The 13,766-nt window shown below is 40.7% G+C and overlaps 1 protein-coding gene across 1 annotated transcript; it reads right to left on the bottom strand.

The window, feature by feature from the left end:
* Positions 1-1,416: 1,416 nt before the first annotated feature.
* Positions 1,417-13,766, bottom strand: rfc1 (replication factor C (activator 1) 1). The gene is made up of 23 exons (XM_074630128.1): positions 13,609-13,766; positions 11,730-11,876; positions 11,555-11,630; positions 11,078-11,197; positions 10,308-10,615; positions 10,087-10,161; positions 9,314-9,391; positions 8,849-9,217; positions 8,366-8,479; positions 8,075-8,254; positions 7,650-7,754; positions 6,863-7,280; positions 6,588-6,700; positions 6,294-6,408; positions 5,591-5,679; positions 5,137-5,274; positions 4,687-4,782; positions 4,349-4,599; positions 4,067-4,184; positions 2,860-3,005; positions 2,553-2,766; positions 2,103-2,291; positions 1,417-1,990 (listed from the first exon to the last, which is right to left on the bottom strand). The coding sequence occupies exons 1-23, from the start codon at positions 13,609-13,611 to the stop codon at positions 1,889-1,891; spliced, it is 3,564 nt and encodes a 1,187-aa protein (XP_074486229.1). The 5' UTR covers positions 13,612-13,766; the 3' UTR covers positions 1,417-1,888.

Below are 13,766 nucleotides of genomic sequence, written 5' to 3'. Positions count from 1 at the left end.
GTCAAAGTATAGTATGTCATAAGAATTTTTATAATATAGTATGTGAAAAACAATCAGAAAAATGCAATAATGTAGTATGTCATAAAAAATCCTAGTATAGTAGCCTATGCCATAAATATAGTCATAGTATAGTATGTCACAAAAAAGTCACAGTATAGGTGAGAATAAAAAAGTCATCGTGAAAATGTAATAATAAAGCATGCCATAGTGGATTATTTCTCTGTTGTTACAATGCTAATTGGCATTGTATTTTACATCGTTGGAAAGCCTGTTTATTTACCTTCGCAATGATGTCCAACTTGTAAGGATCATGCATTTGTGGGATGAGCAGCACAGCTGATTATGTGGGTAGCGCCCAAGAAAAATTTGCCAAAATGCTCCGTCAATGGTAAACAGTGTAATCTCCTGCTGGTATTGACTCTTGTTTTGAGTTGTTTGATGGATTGGATGATTGAACTCTCTATCAGTAACAAGGAACAAACAAGACATATTGGCTATGGTTTTTCGAAATACTATACTTTTACTTTTTAGACTTTTTTCGACATACAATACTATGACTTTTTCTAAATACAATACAATGACTTTTTTTCAACTTACTATATGACTTTTTAGAAAAAAAATTCGACATACTATACCATGACTTTTTTTCGACAAACTATACTATGACTTTTTTTTCGACATATCCAATTTGGCCTTTTTCTAGAGCGATTAGCCGATTTCTTTCATTATTTTTCGACATTTCATAGACCAAATGATTAATCGTAAAAAATAATTGGCAGTCAGTAAGTAGTATCCACATTATTGGACATTATCCTCACACTGAATACGATTTTGATTCCATTGCATCGATTGACTTTTGAGTGGAGTTTTTCAAAATAAACTTCGGAGTAGTCAGGTAATCAGAGAATATGATCTATATTCAGGCCAAGTGTAATCTACAATTTTAAATAAAAAAAAATAACTCCCAGAAGCCATTTTCTTAACGCGTTTGTTAAAGGGAGTGCATTTAACTTCTTACACGTATAAATCAATCCAGGTCGGTGTCCCATGCGCGCTCGCGTGTGACTGCGCTGTTCAGACAAGACTTCAACACAAACTACATGGAAGCACCAAAACCTCAAAGTTGCATCTACTGAAGCCCGTCTTGCAAAACAGTGTTGGCCGCGGTCGGAGAACGCAGGAGAGACCGTAGCTTTGGTCTCCAGGGCTGGAGTCTCTGCTGTACTCTGCTCCTCTGCCTGCCTGCCTTCACTCACACGATGCTCGTTCATGTCTATGTAGAGCAGGCACAAGCTTGAGCTCGAGCAACAGGACGCTGACTTTCGTTGACTTAACGGCCACAGGTGTCGCTGTTAACAAGCATTTCTGATTCTTACAAACAGTCCCTTTAAACAAAGAAATTGATCAATGACACTCTTGAGTGACATTTCTCTTTTAATCCTCATGAAATTTTTTACAAAATTGGAATTTACAGGAACAGTCTTATCAAAGAGTAACAGTCTTAAACATCGCAGTCACATTATTTACAGCCTCGACACCTGGACCACAAACTAATAATGGAAGAAATGCACTATACTCCTGATGAGACGCATGTTACCACAGAGGTGTACAGACATGATAATGGATGGAATATACATCATTTGTTCGATATAGAGACACTGATGGAAACACTACAGGAAGTTAAAAAAGTGGAAAGACATTTTCTTACTAGCTTAGTGTGGTTAGAGTCAAGTGTTGAGGGACAGATGAGTTACCTGCAGAGGTTAAGACCAGCCTCACTACTGTCTGATGCTCACTAAAGCATCGTTGCAAGTGCAAAGGAAGAATATTACAGTCTGTGGGGGCGGAGGGAGGCGGACCAGGACAGTTTTCCTCCTCTGGTCATCGGTCATTTCTTGGCTTTTCCTTTGCCTTTCCCCTTGCCTTTCCCCTTCCCAGTATCCTCCTTCTTATCTTTCTTTGACTCCTTGGTGACTTTGGCCTTCTTCTGCTGCAGGTAGGAACAAGACACGGACGACATAAACAGAGAAAGATATGAAGACGGCCTTTGGCATGGAGTGTACATGGGATCAAATGGGTTTGTACATTGTTAATGCTCTTACTTTGATCATGGCGTCTGCTTTGACGCCCTCGTCCTCAGACTCCTGCACTTCGTTGTCAACTTCTTCTCCTCCCAACTCCGACTCCCCCCCGCCGCCGCCACCACCACGGCGGCCCTTCTTCACTACTTGCAGAGAGTACGGCGTCAGGTGAACTTCTTTGTTGTAGGCCCGCGTGAATGCTGCCTTCACCTGCGAGGAGACAGTGTAGTAATGTTAGAGGTCGTAGGCTCTGATGAAGATTAAGATATAATAATTGAATAAAGGAAAAAAGCTCCATAGTACAGAACTGCTGGTACTGGTTAAGGTGTGTATTGAGCATTGGGTTTAACAGTTGCAGGTATAAGTGGGTAAATAAAGCAGAGTGATACTCAGATATGCTGCAGTGCTGTCAACCAATCCCAATGGCCTGAACTAACTGTGGTATTATACCCCCTCCCGTCTCCTGCTGACCTTAGAGTCCAGTTTGGAGTAGGGGTCTGGCTGTCCACCCCAGACGCTGATCTCCATCATGCTGTCCACGTCCTCCTTGATGAGCTGGTAGTCGTCCAGCAGCTGCACAGCTTCAGCGGCGCCCTCCGCTCCGTGCTTCTGAAGTGGGCTCAGAAGCGCCTGCCGCAAGTAGTACAAGTAGTCCAGGTTCACCGACTGTCTGCTACTCATCGTCCTGCAAACAAAGAAAACATTCAAATACTCTAATGTGATTTTTGTGTTTGACAACGTGTAAATAGGTAAAAGACAGTGATCGAGGCCTACTCACTTTAAACCCATGTGTGAGGCCAGCTCCTGGACGATGCGGGAATGTTTATTGGTGGAGGAGTACTTGCCGAGCCAGCTGGGGAAGGTGGGGAACTGACTCATGTAGCCTCTCATGAGCTCGCCTGGTAACACACTGGCATAGATGGCCTACAAGCACACACACACACAGACCAGCACAATGATGAATCTCTGGTGACCTGTGTGTATTTACATTTAAATATCATGATATAGAAATGTAATCATAAAAGTCATAAAAAATGTAATAATATAGTATGTCATAAAGTCATTAAAAAAGGCATAGTATTTTAGGTTATAAAAAGTCATAGTATGTCATAAAAAATGTCATTAAAAGTCAGTATAGTATGTCATAAAAAAGTTATATTATGTCTAAAACGATCAAAGGTTCAAACTGTTCACTGTTTTGCGATAATGCAAATTTCTTTTAACGCCACTCATTTCTTTAACGCATCTTGTGATTTTTAGGTTGTAGCGGTCTCAGTTTTAAAGCTAGAATGAAAATAAAACTTGTATCATATGAAACTAGAAAACCTAATGAATCCATTGGTACCAACCATGTCATACTAGCTTGTCGTGAAGGAGGTTAAATAACGCTCCAAACTTACGCTAGGCGAGGAAAAACTGGCATGGCCGTTTTCAAAGGGGTCCCTTGACCTCTGACCTCCAGATATGTGAATGAAAATGGGTTCTATGGGTACCCACGAGTCTCACTTTACAGACATGCCCACTTTATGATAATCACATGCTGTTTGGGGCAAGTCATAGTCAAGTCAGCACACTGACACACTGACAGCTGTTGTTCCCTGTTGGGCTGCAGTTTGCCATGTTATGATTTGAGCATATTTGTTATGCTAAATGCAGTACCTGTGAGGGTTTCTGGACAATATTTGTCATTGTTTTGTGTTGTTAATTGATTTCCAATAATAAATATATACGAACATTTGCATTAAGCAGCATATTTGTCCACGTTGATAAGAGTATTAAATACTTGACAAATCTCCCTTTAAGATACATTTTGAACAGATAAGAAATGTGCGATTCATTTGCGATTAATCGTGATTAACTATGGACAATCGTGATTAATTGCGATTAAATATTTTAATTGATTGACAGCCCTAAGTATGTCTTATTATTTTATTACACGGCTACTTGAATGAGTGTGCCTTTGTGTGTCTAAGTGTGTGTGTTACCTGGGTGGGCAGCAGCGACCAATTCTGCGAAGAGCGGATCCGTCTGTCCACCAGGTCTCCCTCAGAGATTGAGTCAGCCGTCTTGCTGAGCAACATCAGGTGGGACTTCATGTCACCACTGTGAGAAGAGAGACATGAAAATAATGGAATAGTTAGACGTGGTAGGAAGATTGATACTGCTCTGATATTTGTGTATTAATGGAGCTACAGTAGAGCCAGGAGGCAATTAGCTTAGCTTAGCATAGAGACTGGCAACAGGTGGACACAGCTAGCTTCTCTCACCCAGCAGCCTTTGGCCGAACATGCAGGTAGTTCTCTTGGACAAAGAGCGGCGCTAGCGAGTAGTCGTGGAAGAAGAGGTCGGACTTGTCAATGAGGCTCATGTGGGTCTCTTCCCCGGCGGCAAACACCTTCCTACAAACATCAAACGGCCCCAGTTTCATGTCCTTGCGGGCGTTGACTGCGTCAGACTTGCACTGGTCATACGTCATCACTTTGTTTTTGGCCGACCACATGCTCAGGTTGTGGATCACCTGGAGAAAAAACAGTCGGCAAGGTGAGAGGGAAGACCGAGGGTGACATAACCTCAGTGTGAGTTTATGATACTTTGTCTTCTTTACCTGTCGGACATCCTGATTGGAGGCTAGGATAATTTCATTAAGAGCTGGAGGTGGGATCTTGATTCCCTCCTTGAAGGCGAGGGACATCATGGCTCCCTGAAAAATGAAAATGAAAAAGGAGTTGAGGAGCAGGAAAAGTAAATCTTTACATTTAAGAGCTCATGTTCAATATTTAAATGTAAAAGTGGGTCACAGACGAACACCAGTTAATGTCTATTGCTGTGTGTCATTATTGGGATTCATTTGCATATATTGTCTATTTGTCTTGTTGTATTTTATTTCTATTTAAAAATGTAACTGGTGTGCTGTCTTGGCCCAGGCCTCCTGGAAAAGAGACTATCTTAAGGGATTTCCTGCTTAAATAAAGGTTACATTATTATTTATTTTTTTTGTCAGATGTGGGACAGAATGTGTGTGCGTGCGTGTGTGTGTGTGCGTGTGTGTGCGTACCTTGATCTGTTCCACTCGCGGCCTCTGGAAGCGCAGATCGAAGCAGTAGTTGGCCAGTGATCTGATCTTTTGGTGGTTACGATCGTTGCACATGCAGATGATGGGAATCTTTGAATTCCTGATGAGGCCGATCATTTCCTGTAGGAGGCGAAAGGTCAAGAGGTCAGTATTAACGTGATGTATCAGTGCCCTGCAGAAACAGTTGCTAGGAGGAGTTAACTTCACTGAAATATGCTAATTTGACAACCGTTATTTCTGTAAATGCACTAACAACAGCCCAAAAAGATGCACCAATCTCATCATAAATCGGACGTGAACCTCTGAACCTGAGGGTTTTTCTTAGAAAACATCCGTATTTCTGTTTTAAAGTTAAGAAGTATGATCAACCACCCCTCTCATCTCTTCAAAATGTGAAAAACTGTTCAGACTGTCACAGAAATGTGTTGTTTTTTACCTGGATTCCTCCGCGGTCCTCATTCCCAGCCATTCCATCAATCTCATCCATGATCAGGACGTGTTTACTGCTCACTTTCTGAGATGTGCCTACAAAACACACACCAACAGTTACATATACCACACAGTATTCACTTCAATCATGGACGAATAGTGTGTTACGTTAATTCTGAAAAGAGAAAATAATAAAATGAACCTTGAAAATGACCAATTTCTGTCATTTTTAATTCATAATCCCGCCTTCTCAACAAATTGAAAAACAGTTAATGCGGCAGTAGGTACTGAGGTACGTTGTACTTAGTAACACCTCTTCTTACAGCCTCCAAATGATTCTTGTGTTAAGCTATTTGATTGCTTTAATTTCTGAAATATTCTTATTAGTTTGTTCTGCATGCATTGTATGTGACCACATACTATTAGAGCATGGGTATCTCAATCTGAGGCTGCATAAGAGTTTTTTTTACTACTTAACTTGGGTAAAATATTAGTACACTGCATCACAAGATACTAACAGTCGTCAGTATTTTCTTGGCAATGCTGTTATGCAACCAAATCAAACTCAAAGACTTCCTATGCTTCCTATGCTGCTTCACAATTAAAACCTTCCAGTTTTTTGTCTTCGGAAACAAGCACATCACTAAAAGCTGTTGTAGGTTCAAATGTGTAAGAGACAGAAACACGGAGAAACAGAAAAGAGCGATCACCTTTGTAGAAGCCTTCGATGCTGGTGTTATTAAGTGACTCTGCGACGACTTGCTTCAGACTGTTTTTGCTGCGGGTACAGCTGGCGTTCATCTCCACGTAGCTGAAGCCCAACTCCTGCAGGCCGACACACAAACACAGTGGAGAGTTTGAGTCAAAAAGAGGCTGAGATCAAAGCAAAATGTTAACTAATATGGTTGCAGCAATACTTTAAAATAATACACACACTGTTGTGAATACAAAGAAAAATACAAAGAAAAGCACCCAACAACATGCCTGTGTGTTTTCAGACTCACCTCACAGACCAGGGCAGCTGTGGTGGTCTTCCCCACGCCCGGAGGTCCAGAGAGCAGAGCAGCTTTGTATCCTGATCCATCATCTTTCCCTCCGAACTTACCAAACCTAGCAACTGCACAGCAATAAATAGCACAAAGCACACGCTATTCAACCCAGACAGTTTTCACAACTAAAAGTCACTGAAACAAAATGAGCTCGGGTATTTAGTTTCTATTATTACTCTGATTTCTGCTCACACACCTCAAAAAACAAATAGAGATAAACCGTCTGCTACCTGCTGGCTTGGAAGTGCCCCCGCTGTGGTGTTTGTACCAGTTCTGCAGCCAGCGGATCAGCTTATTGGCACAGCTCTGATCTCCCTGTTGACCAATCACAGTCTTCAGAGAGCGCGGGCGGTACTTGTCCACCCACAGCAGACTGACGTCATCCCCTGTCGGTGATGGTCCTGGGGCTGAAGCTGAAGAAGCGGAGGAGGAAAGACCCAGCTCCCTCCGGGCTGTGTGACCTGATCTTCTTCCAGGTGGAGTGCCTCTATCTCTGGTCCTGGCACCGTGGCCTTGTGCAAGGCTGGTCTTTGATGGGCTCGGGGTCTGAGGGGATCTGGAATTACCCTTGGAGGGAGAGATCTTCTGGGATTTGGGGGTGCTCTTTGAGGTCTTGCTGGGGGGAGTCCTGGTCATTGACGCTTTGCTCTAAAAAAAAGAAAACATCCCGGATAAGTTAAAGCACATCAAAATAAAATTCATCCTTATGTGCATTATATAATTTCAGTTAAATACCAACTGAAATTAAATTGTTTCTTCTGCTACAACATACAGATGAGGTCTGTAAATCAACCAAAGGAGCATTTCTGTTGTTCTTCTTTTCAATAAAAAATATATTAAAAAGAAATTTGAAAATCACTTTTACTGCAAAAAAAAAATAGATATTGTTTGTGATTTCAGTTGAACTTTAAAAAAGGTTTTGACATTTTCTAGGTTGAAATGATTCCACCACTAATGAAATACAAAATGGAATCACTTTGTAAACAGCATGATTTAAATACAAATGTGAGAGCTGACCTCAGCCTCTGCAGCGATCTCATACTTGGACTTCTTTCCGGGTTTGGTTCTGATCAGCTCCAACAGACCATCCTCATCCAGGATCTTGGTACCGAGACTCTCCGCCTGAGTATAACGACAATTGTACAGACATACTATATTATTTGACGAACAGATACAAGAGAAACGGTACAGAAAAGAGGCATGAAGGGAAAGACAGAAAGTCTCAAATTAGAGAGATTGCTGCTGCTTGAATACTTCTTTAACTATCGTTTGGTGCCTACATATACCGTTCATATATCAATGTGTGTGTAATTTTACTCTGCACTCTCAATTTATTAGATTTACAGATTGTGTATTTTTAAAGGCTGATATAATAACGATAGTTTGGAGAAGGAAAAAGCATATAGCCGATTAATTTGGCCAATCAGGATCAGGTTGGTCACCTTCTCGAGCTTCGAGACTCCGCTGTCTCTGCCCTGCACCATGTAGGTTGTCTTCTTACTGATGTTGCCCGTCACCTTGCCTCCGTAGCGCTCGATGAGGGATTTGGCATCATCCCTCTCCATGGACTCCATGACCCCCGTCAGCACAAACACGCAGCCCTCCAAACAGTTCTCCGCACCCTGGAAAACCCACAACATAGTCATGATTCAGAACAAGACAAAGGCAGTTCAAGGGAAGACGGTGGTCGGTCTGTAGGCTGATGTGTGTGTGTGTGTGTGTGTGTGTGTTACCTGTGGGATTTCCTTGGAGCCCAGAGCTCGTGGTCCATCTCTGTTGAGGAAGTTCTTGAAGGCTGCAGAGTTTACCTTCTTCTTCTCTGAGTCGTTTGGACTCGTACTTGTGCTCTGATCAGATTGAGAGACAGAGAGGACATTTAATTTGTTTTTAAATGGTTTTAACTTGTGCACTCCATGTTTTTCACTATTTTTTAATTTGCATACTGTATATATGAGGTTTTTATGTGTTTTGTGTTTTATCATGAATGAGGACAAATAAATTGATAGATAATGTCCATCATGACATTGATACAATGCATTTTAACTGACAGGTAAGGGCCTGTGTCCATATAGCGTTTTCTTGTGAGCTTATGACAATAAGATATTGTTGTCATAAAAAAAGGCTGGGATGACGCGCTCTTCAGTGACCTGCGGCCGCTTTTCTACCATAAAAAGATTCTATATGGACACAGGCCCTCGGGCATCTAGCTTGCTCACCTCTGGTTTCTTGGGAGAAGTTTTAACTGTTGTGGGCGTGGTCCCTGCTTTGGGAGTGAACTTCCTGTCTGAGCTCGGCGAAGCGAGGGGCTCCTTTTTGGGAGAGATTTTTATTTTTGTGGGCGAAATTGGTGTTTTGCTCTTTGGCCCTTCGTCTCTCTCTTCTTCCTTTTTCTTCATCATGGCCAGTTTGGAGCTGGCTTTGACGGTGGCGGGGCTCTTTTTAGGAGTCGGACCAATCACATCCTCCGACATGCTGCCCCTTCGGTTGGTCTTTGACGAGCTGCTCGTGCTGCCAGTAGCCGAGTCTGTACTGCTCTTTTTGGGAAATGCGGCAGCAGTTGGCTTCTCATCAGAGCCTTTGCGAGCCTGGATGAGGACACACGTAAAAAAATATATTTAACAACCACTAATATCACAAAACGGATGTTCCTTTGTGTTGCTGTTTGTGTTTTTTAAAATCACCTTCTTCGCTTGAGGCTCCTCGTCCAGCATGGCCAGAGTTCTGGCGAAGTCCTCGTCCTCATGGACCTGCTTTTCCAGCTGAGTGAAGTCGGACCGAGAAAGCAAAAGTATGAGAATGAAAAAGCAGAGGGCAAACTCAACTTTCAATAAAGGTTTTAACAGAGCAGCACATTTTGTCACATTTTGGGTCTTACTCCTGGGACTTTTTAAGTAAAGCCTTCAACACAATATAATTATTTTGAATTTCAGTAATTCTCCAAAAGATTCATATTTCCATTTTCACATTTCCAGGCATGAGAGGCAAACTTTTAAAGTCCTTAACTTTTGCAGGTTTTCTATGACTGCACCAGCCTTCATACTCCTACAGGCGGGCACACTAAGTAAGACATTACTAACACTTATTTTCATTATCGAAAAATCCTCAGATTATTTTCTCAAATTAATCTTTTTGTCTATAAAATGCAAAAAAAAAAAAAAAACGATCAATTTTATATAAATTCAATTTTGTTTTCCCAACATTACATATTGAAACTGCTTGTCTTATCTAATAGTCTACAACCCAAAGATATTCAGTTTACAATCAAATAAATCAAATTTTTGGCCTTTTTACATGAAAAAATAACTGAAAAAAGATTAACTGATAATACAAATAGTTGAAGATTAAAATTCATTTTCAGTCAATCAATTAACTGAGTTATCAACTAATTGTTTCAGCTGTAATTACTAATGACTAATTACTAATGAACGAGCAGCTGTTATGTTGATCAGCCTACCTCCATGTCCTCATCCATCTGCAGCTGTTTGGCGATTTGCTCATCACTGATCAGATCATCGGTGTCCTGAGTTGGCTGAGGAGAAGAAGAGTTTTTACAAAGGCAGTTTGTTGTAAATGGATCATTATTTGATCCATTAATAAAAAGCTGAAAAGTAAAGGGTTCAGTGGGTGATACTCAGAAAGCTTAGAATAAACAGGAAATAATGAATCAATACTCACAGCTTTCCGTTTGGTGCTGGCTACGAGCTTCTTATCTGAACGCTGAACAGACGCACTGCCGAAGAAGTCGAGTACTGAGGTGGGGGTTCTTTTGGGCAGAGGAGGCGGGGCTGACTTAGGGGTGACGGGGACAGGAGGAGACTTCACCGCAGCTTTCCCGTGTGTGGAGGAAGGCCTGACGGGAGACTTCAGCTCCTCTTTGACTCCTGGACGAGCACTGCCTGCATCTGACTTTGTCTGTTTGGCCGTGCCATTCTGCTTGGGTTTGGTGACCTTCTTCAGGGTCTGAAAGTTGTCACTGTCGGAGTCTACAAACAAAAAAGAGAAATATCCTATCAACATATATTTTCCATAAATTAGCAAAACATCATTCCTCATCTTCAAACTGGAAACATCTTCTTATTAATGTGTTTAAGTCTCTTCTGAATATGACAACATGAATGGTTTTATTTTGCCTGTTGCTCTTCATAACATATTTATTTTCAATTTAATTGCTGAAATGTATTTTAAATTTAAATGGTCAACATGCATTGTTCTTATATGTATTTTTATTGTGCTGATTAACTGACAGACTCAACTTGACAAAGAATTGATTAGAGAGCCATTACGAGGACGGGAAAATCTTGAGTGCAGGTGTATTTAAAAACATATCTTTTCCTTTATCGTCATCAAAGTAAATGTGACAATAAATCATGACATGGATATGAGGTCATGTTGCACAGCCCAAGCATGCATGTCAGCAATATGATGAGAAGCCATCGACCCATTACCTGTTTCAGAGACATACTGCACAGGATCTTTTTTGGGGGGCGGTGGCTCCGTTTTGCTCGTCTTCTGTTTCTCTTTGGGGGATTTCTTTGACTTCACCACTGGCTTCTCATCCTCAGAGTCTGAACAGACCGAGAAACAAGATGTGCCATGAAGAAAAGACGCATGGATGGATGCGGATGAAGAGCAACGTGTCAAACTGTTGATCAGAGCTGATCAAAACGTCTCTAGTTTGAGCTTCTCACAGAGCAAAGCATTCATTTTGAAAAATAAATCCTTGGAAATCTTGTTTTGATAACACTTTTTTTTTATTTTAAAAGGTATTTCAAGAATACTCAAAGAATCTTCTTACCATCTGGATTAAAACATATTCAGTCCATTGCAAATTAAAACTGACTAAAAATGTGATAACACACGAGAGGCACACAAACTGCATCATGGTGCAGGGGGATCATGTAGTAGCACAAAATCATACATACCCGATTCTATGACTGCATGCTTCTTTCGTTTTTTCTCACTGTCCTTGCGTTTCTCCTCTGGTTTGGAGCTTTTCACCTGAAGCAATATAAAGCCACCATACAACAAGATGAATGAGATGATAAGACAGATGAGTCACTACAAGAAGGAGGACAGGAGGTAACATCATTTCCTTGCCTTGGCGGTCTCTTTCTTTTTCTTTTTCACTTCCTCGTCTGAAGAGAGGGGATTCTTCTTCTTCTTCTCTGTTGTGGTGTTTCCATTTGTAGCTGGTTTCTGCACCGCAGGCTTGGCTGCAGTCGGTGCAAAGAACCGCCTGATGTCCTGTGTGCACAGAGACAACATGTAACTTTATTATGTTAACCCAGGGGTCTGCAACCTGCGGCTCTTTAGCTCCTCTCCAGTGGCTCCCTGTGGATTTTCATTTTTATCATTGTTGTAGGTCTATGGTACGACGGAGTACTAGGGCCACATTGAGGGAAAAGAAATGAATCTGATATTTCGAGAATAAAGTCATAATATTATAAAGTAGTAATTTTACGTGTTATTTTCTTTTTTTCCCGTAAAGTTCTGACTTTATTCTTGTAATGTTACGAGTTTTATTCTCGTAAAATTTTGACTTGATTCTCGTAATATTACGACTTTTATTCTCGTAAAGTTCTGACTTTATTCTCGTAATGTTACGACTTTTATTCTCGTAAAGTTTTGACTTTATCCTCATAATATTACAACTTTTTTCACGTAATATGACTTTATTCTGTAAATATCAGATGTTTTTTCCCTCAATGTGGCCCTAATACTCCGTAGTACATTTGCTCTTTGGCTCTCACTGCATTAGACTTATATACTATATACTTAGACTATAAACTGTGTTACCTTCATCACAATGATCAAATGTTTTGCGGCTCCAGACAGATTATTTTTTTCCTTTGCTTAAAATAGCTCTCTTTTTTTTTTAACTTAGTTTTTATTGCAGTTTCAGCAACTTATACAATCATCATCCCATTCTATCCTACTGTATTTTCATTTTACAGCTGTCTCTTTGTTTTTACACAAAATGTCACAACTTAAAACAAAGAGGGGAGAGAGAAAACTTCATCTTAAACTGTCATTTCAATTGAATTCAGAGAAAAGGGGAGGACACATACTTAAACAATCCAAAGAATTAAAATGAAATAAAGTTAAATAAATAAATACATTTAAATAAAAATAAATGTGGTGAAGGGTCTGAGGTCAGGGAGGAGAAGTGTGTGGAAGGGTGTGTGTTGTACTGCAGCTGTGTAGTGTTGCATGCAGTATGCATAACATTGTGCCTTTAGTACGTACTGTGCGTTCCAATACCAACATACTACCATACTATTTAGTATGCCAGAAAAAGATTTAGTATGTCCCAATACATAATATGACAAATGCAGTATGCCAAAAATACTAGGATGTCCTATACTGCACCAGGTCACATTTTGAAGTATGCAAGCCAGCATGCTTTTCTGGCTATTCTGACCCACAATCCTCTGTGCAGGGGATACATGAGCAAGAGGGTCAAAGTTCAAGGTGCAATGTTATGAGTAAGTAGTATGCATACTGCATGAAACAGTACGTACTAGAAGTATTTATAAAAAAATTTAAAAATTTAAAAAGTATGCAATTCGGAACATAGCCCTAATTTCTTGACTTGAGCACAGACAGATTACTGCACTGTTATCTGACTGCAACATCACATACTGGATGCAAATTGATGCTTTATTGAAGATTTCACTTTCTGTGCATTGATTTTGCAGGAAAAAGTGCATCATTTAAAGTCTGTTAACAAAACAGCAGGTGCATGTCAACTGTAACACGACAACAGACGATCATAATGTGTTAAACACTGAACTTTTACTGGCTAACTTTAATGAATTCATGACTAGTTTCTCATCTTTATCAACACTGCGCACTTGACTTGCGTTTCTACAGCAACGAGCAGCTTCAACAGGATTACCTTCTCTTCATGTAAACACTTAGTTCATCCAGACAGGTTGCACACAGAGTGAATACATAGTGTAACGTTGTAACCTACCATTATGAACAGTCTTTCTCGCAGTTTAGTTGCAGGTTAGTCCTCAGAAACACGAATGAAATCCTGAAGAGATGAACTGTTTGGCGCGAAGCTGGATTCTGTCGCCTGGTGATGACACAAAACTAACCGGGAGTTGGTTAGGGGTTGGTGGTTGGTGT

Source organism: Sebastes fasciatus, chromosome 3 (genome assembly GCF_043250625.1).
Source record: "Sebastes fasciatus isolate fSebFas1 chromosome 3, fSebFas1.pri, whole genome shotgun sequence".
NCBI lineage: Eukaryota > Metazoa > Chordata > Actinopteri > Perciformes > Sebastidae > Sebastes > Sebastes fasciatus.
This window is presented reverse-complemented; position numbering and strand designations above follow the sequence as displayed.

Bases quoted from the DNA above. Each gene is read 5' to 3' on its own strand.
- rfc1 (XM_074630128.1), bottom strand. The intron at 10,616-11,077 runs GTAATGGGTCGA...TTTTGTTTGTAG, and splicing joins GCAGTATGTCTCTGAAACAG to ACTCCGACAGTGACAACTTT. The intron at 5,680-6,293 runs GTGATCGCTCTT...TGTGTTTTGTAG, and splicing joins CATCGAAGGCTTCTACAAAG to GCACATCTCAGAAAGTGAGC.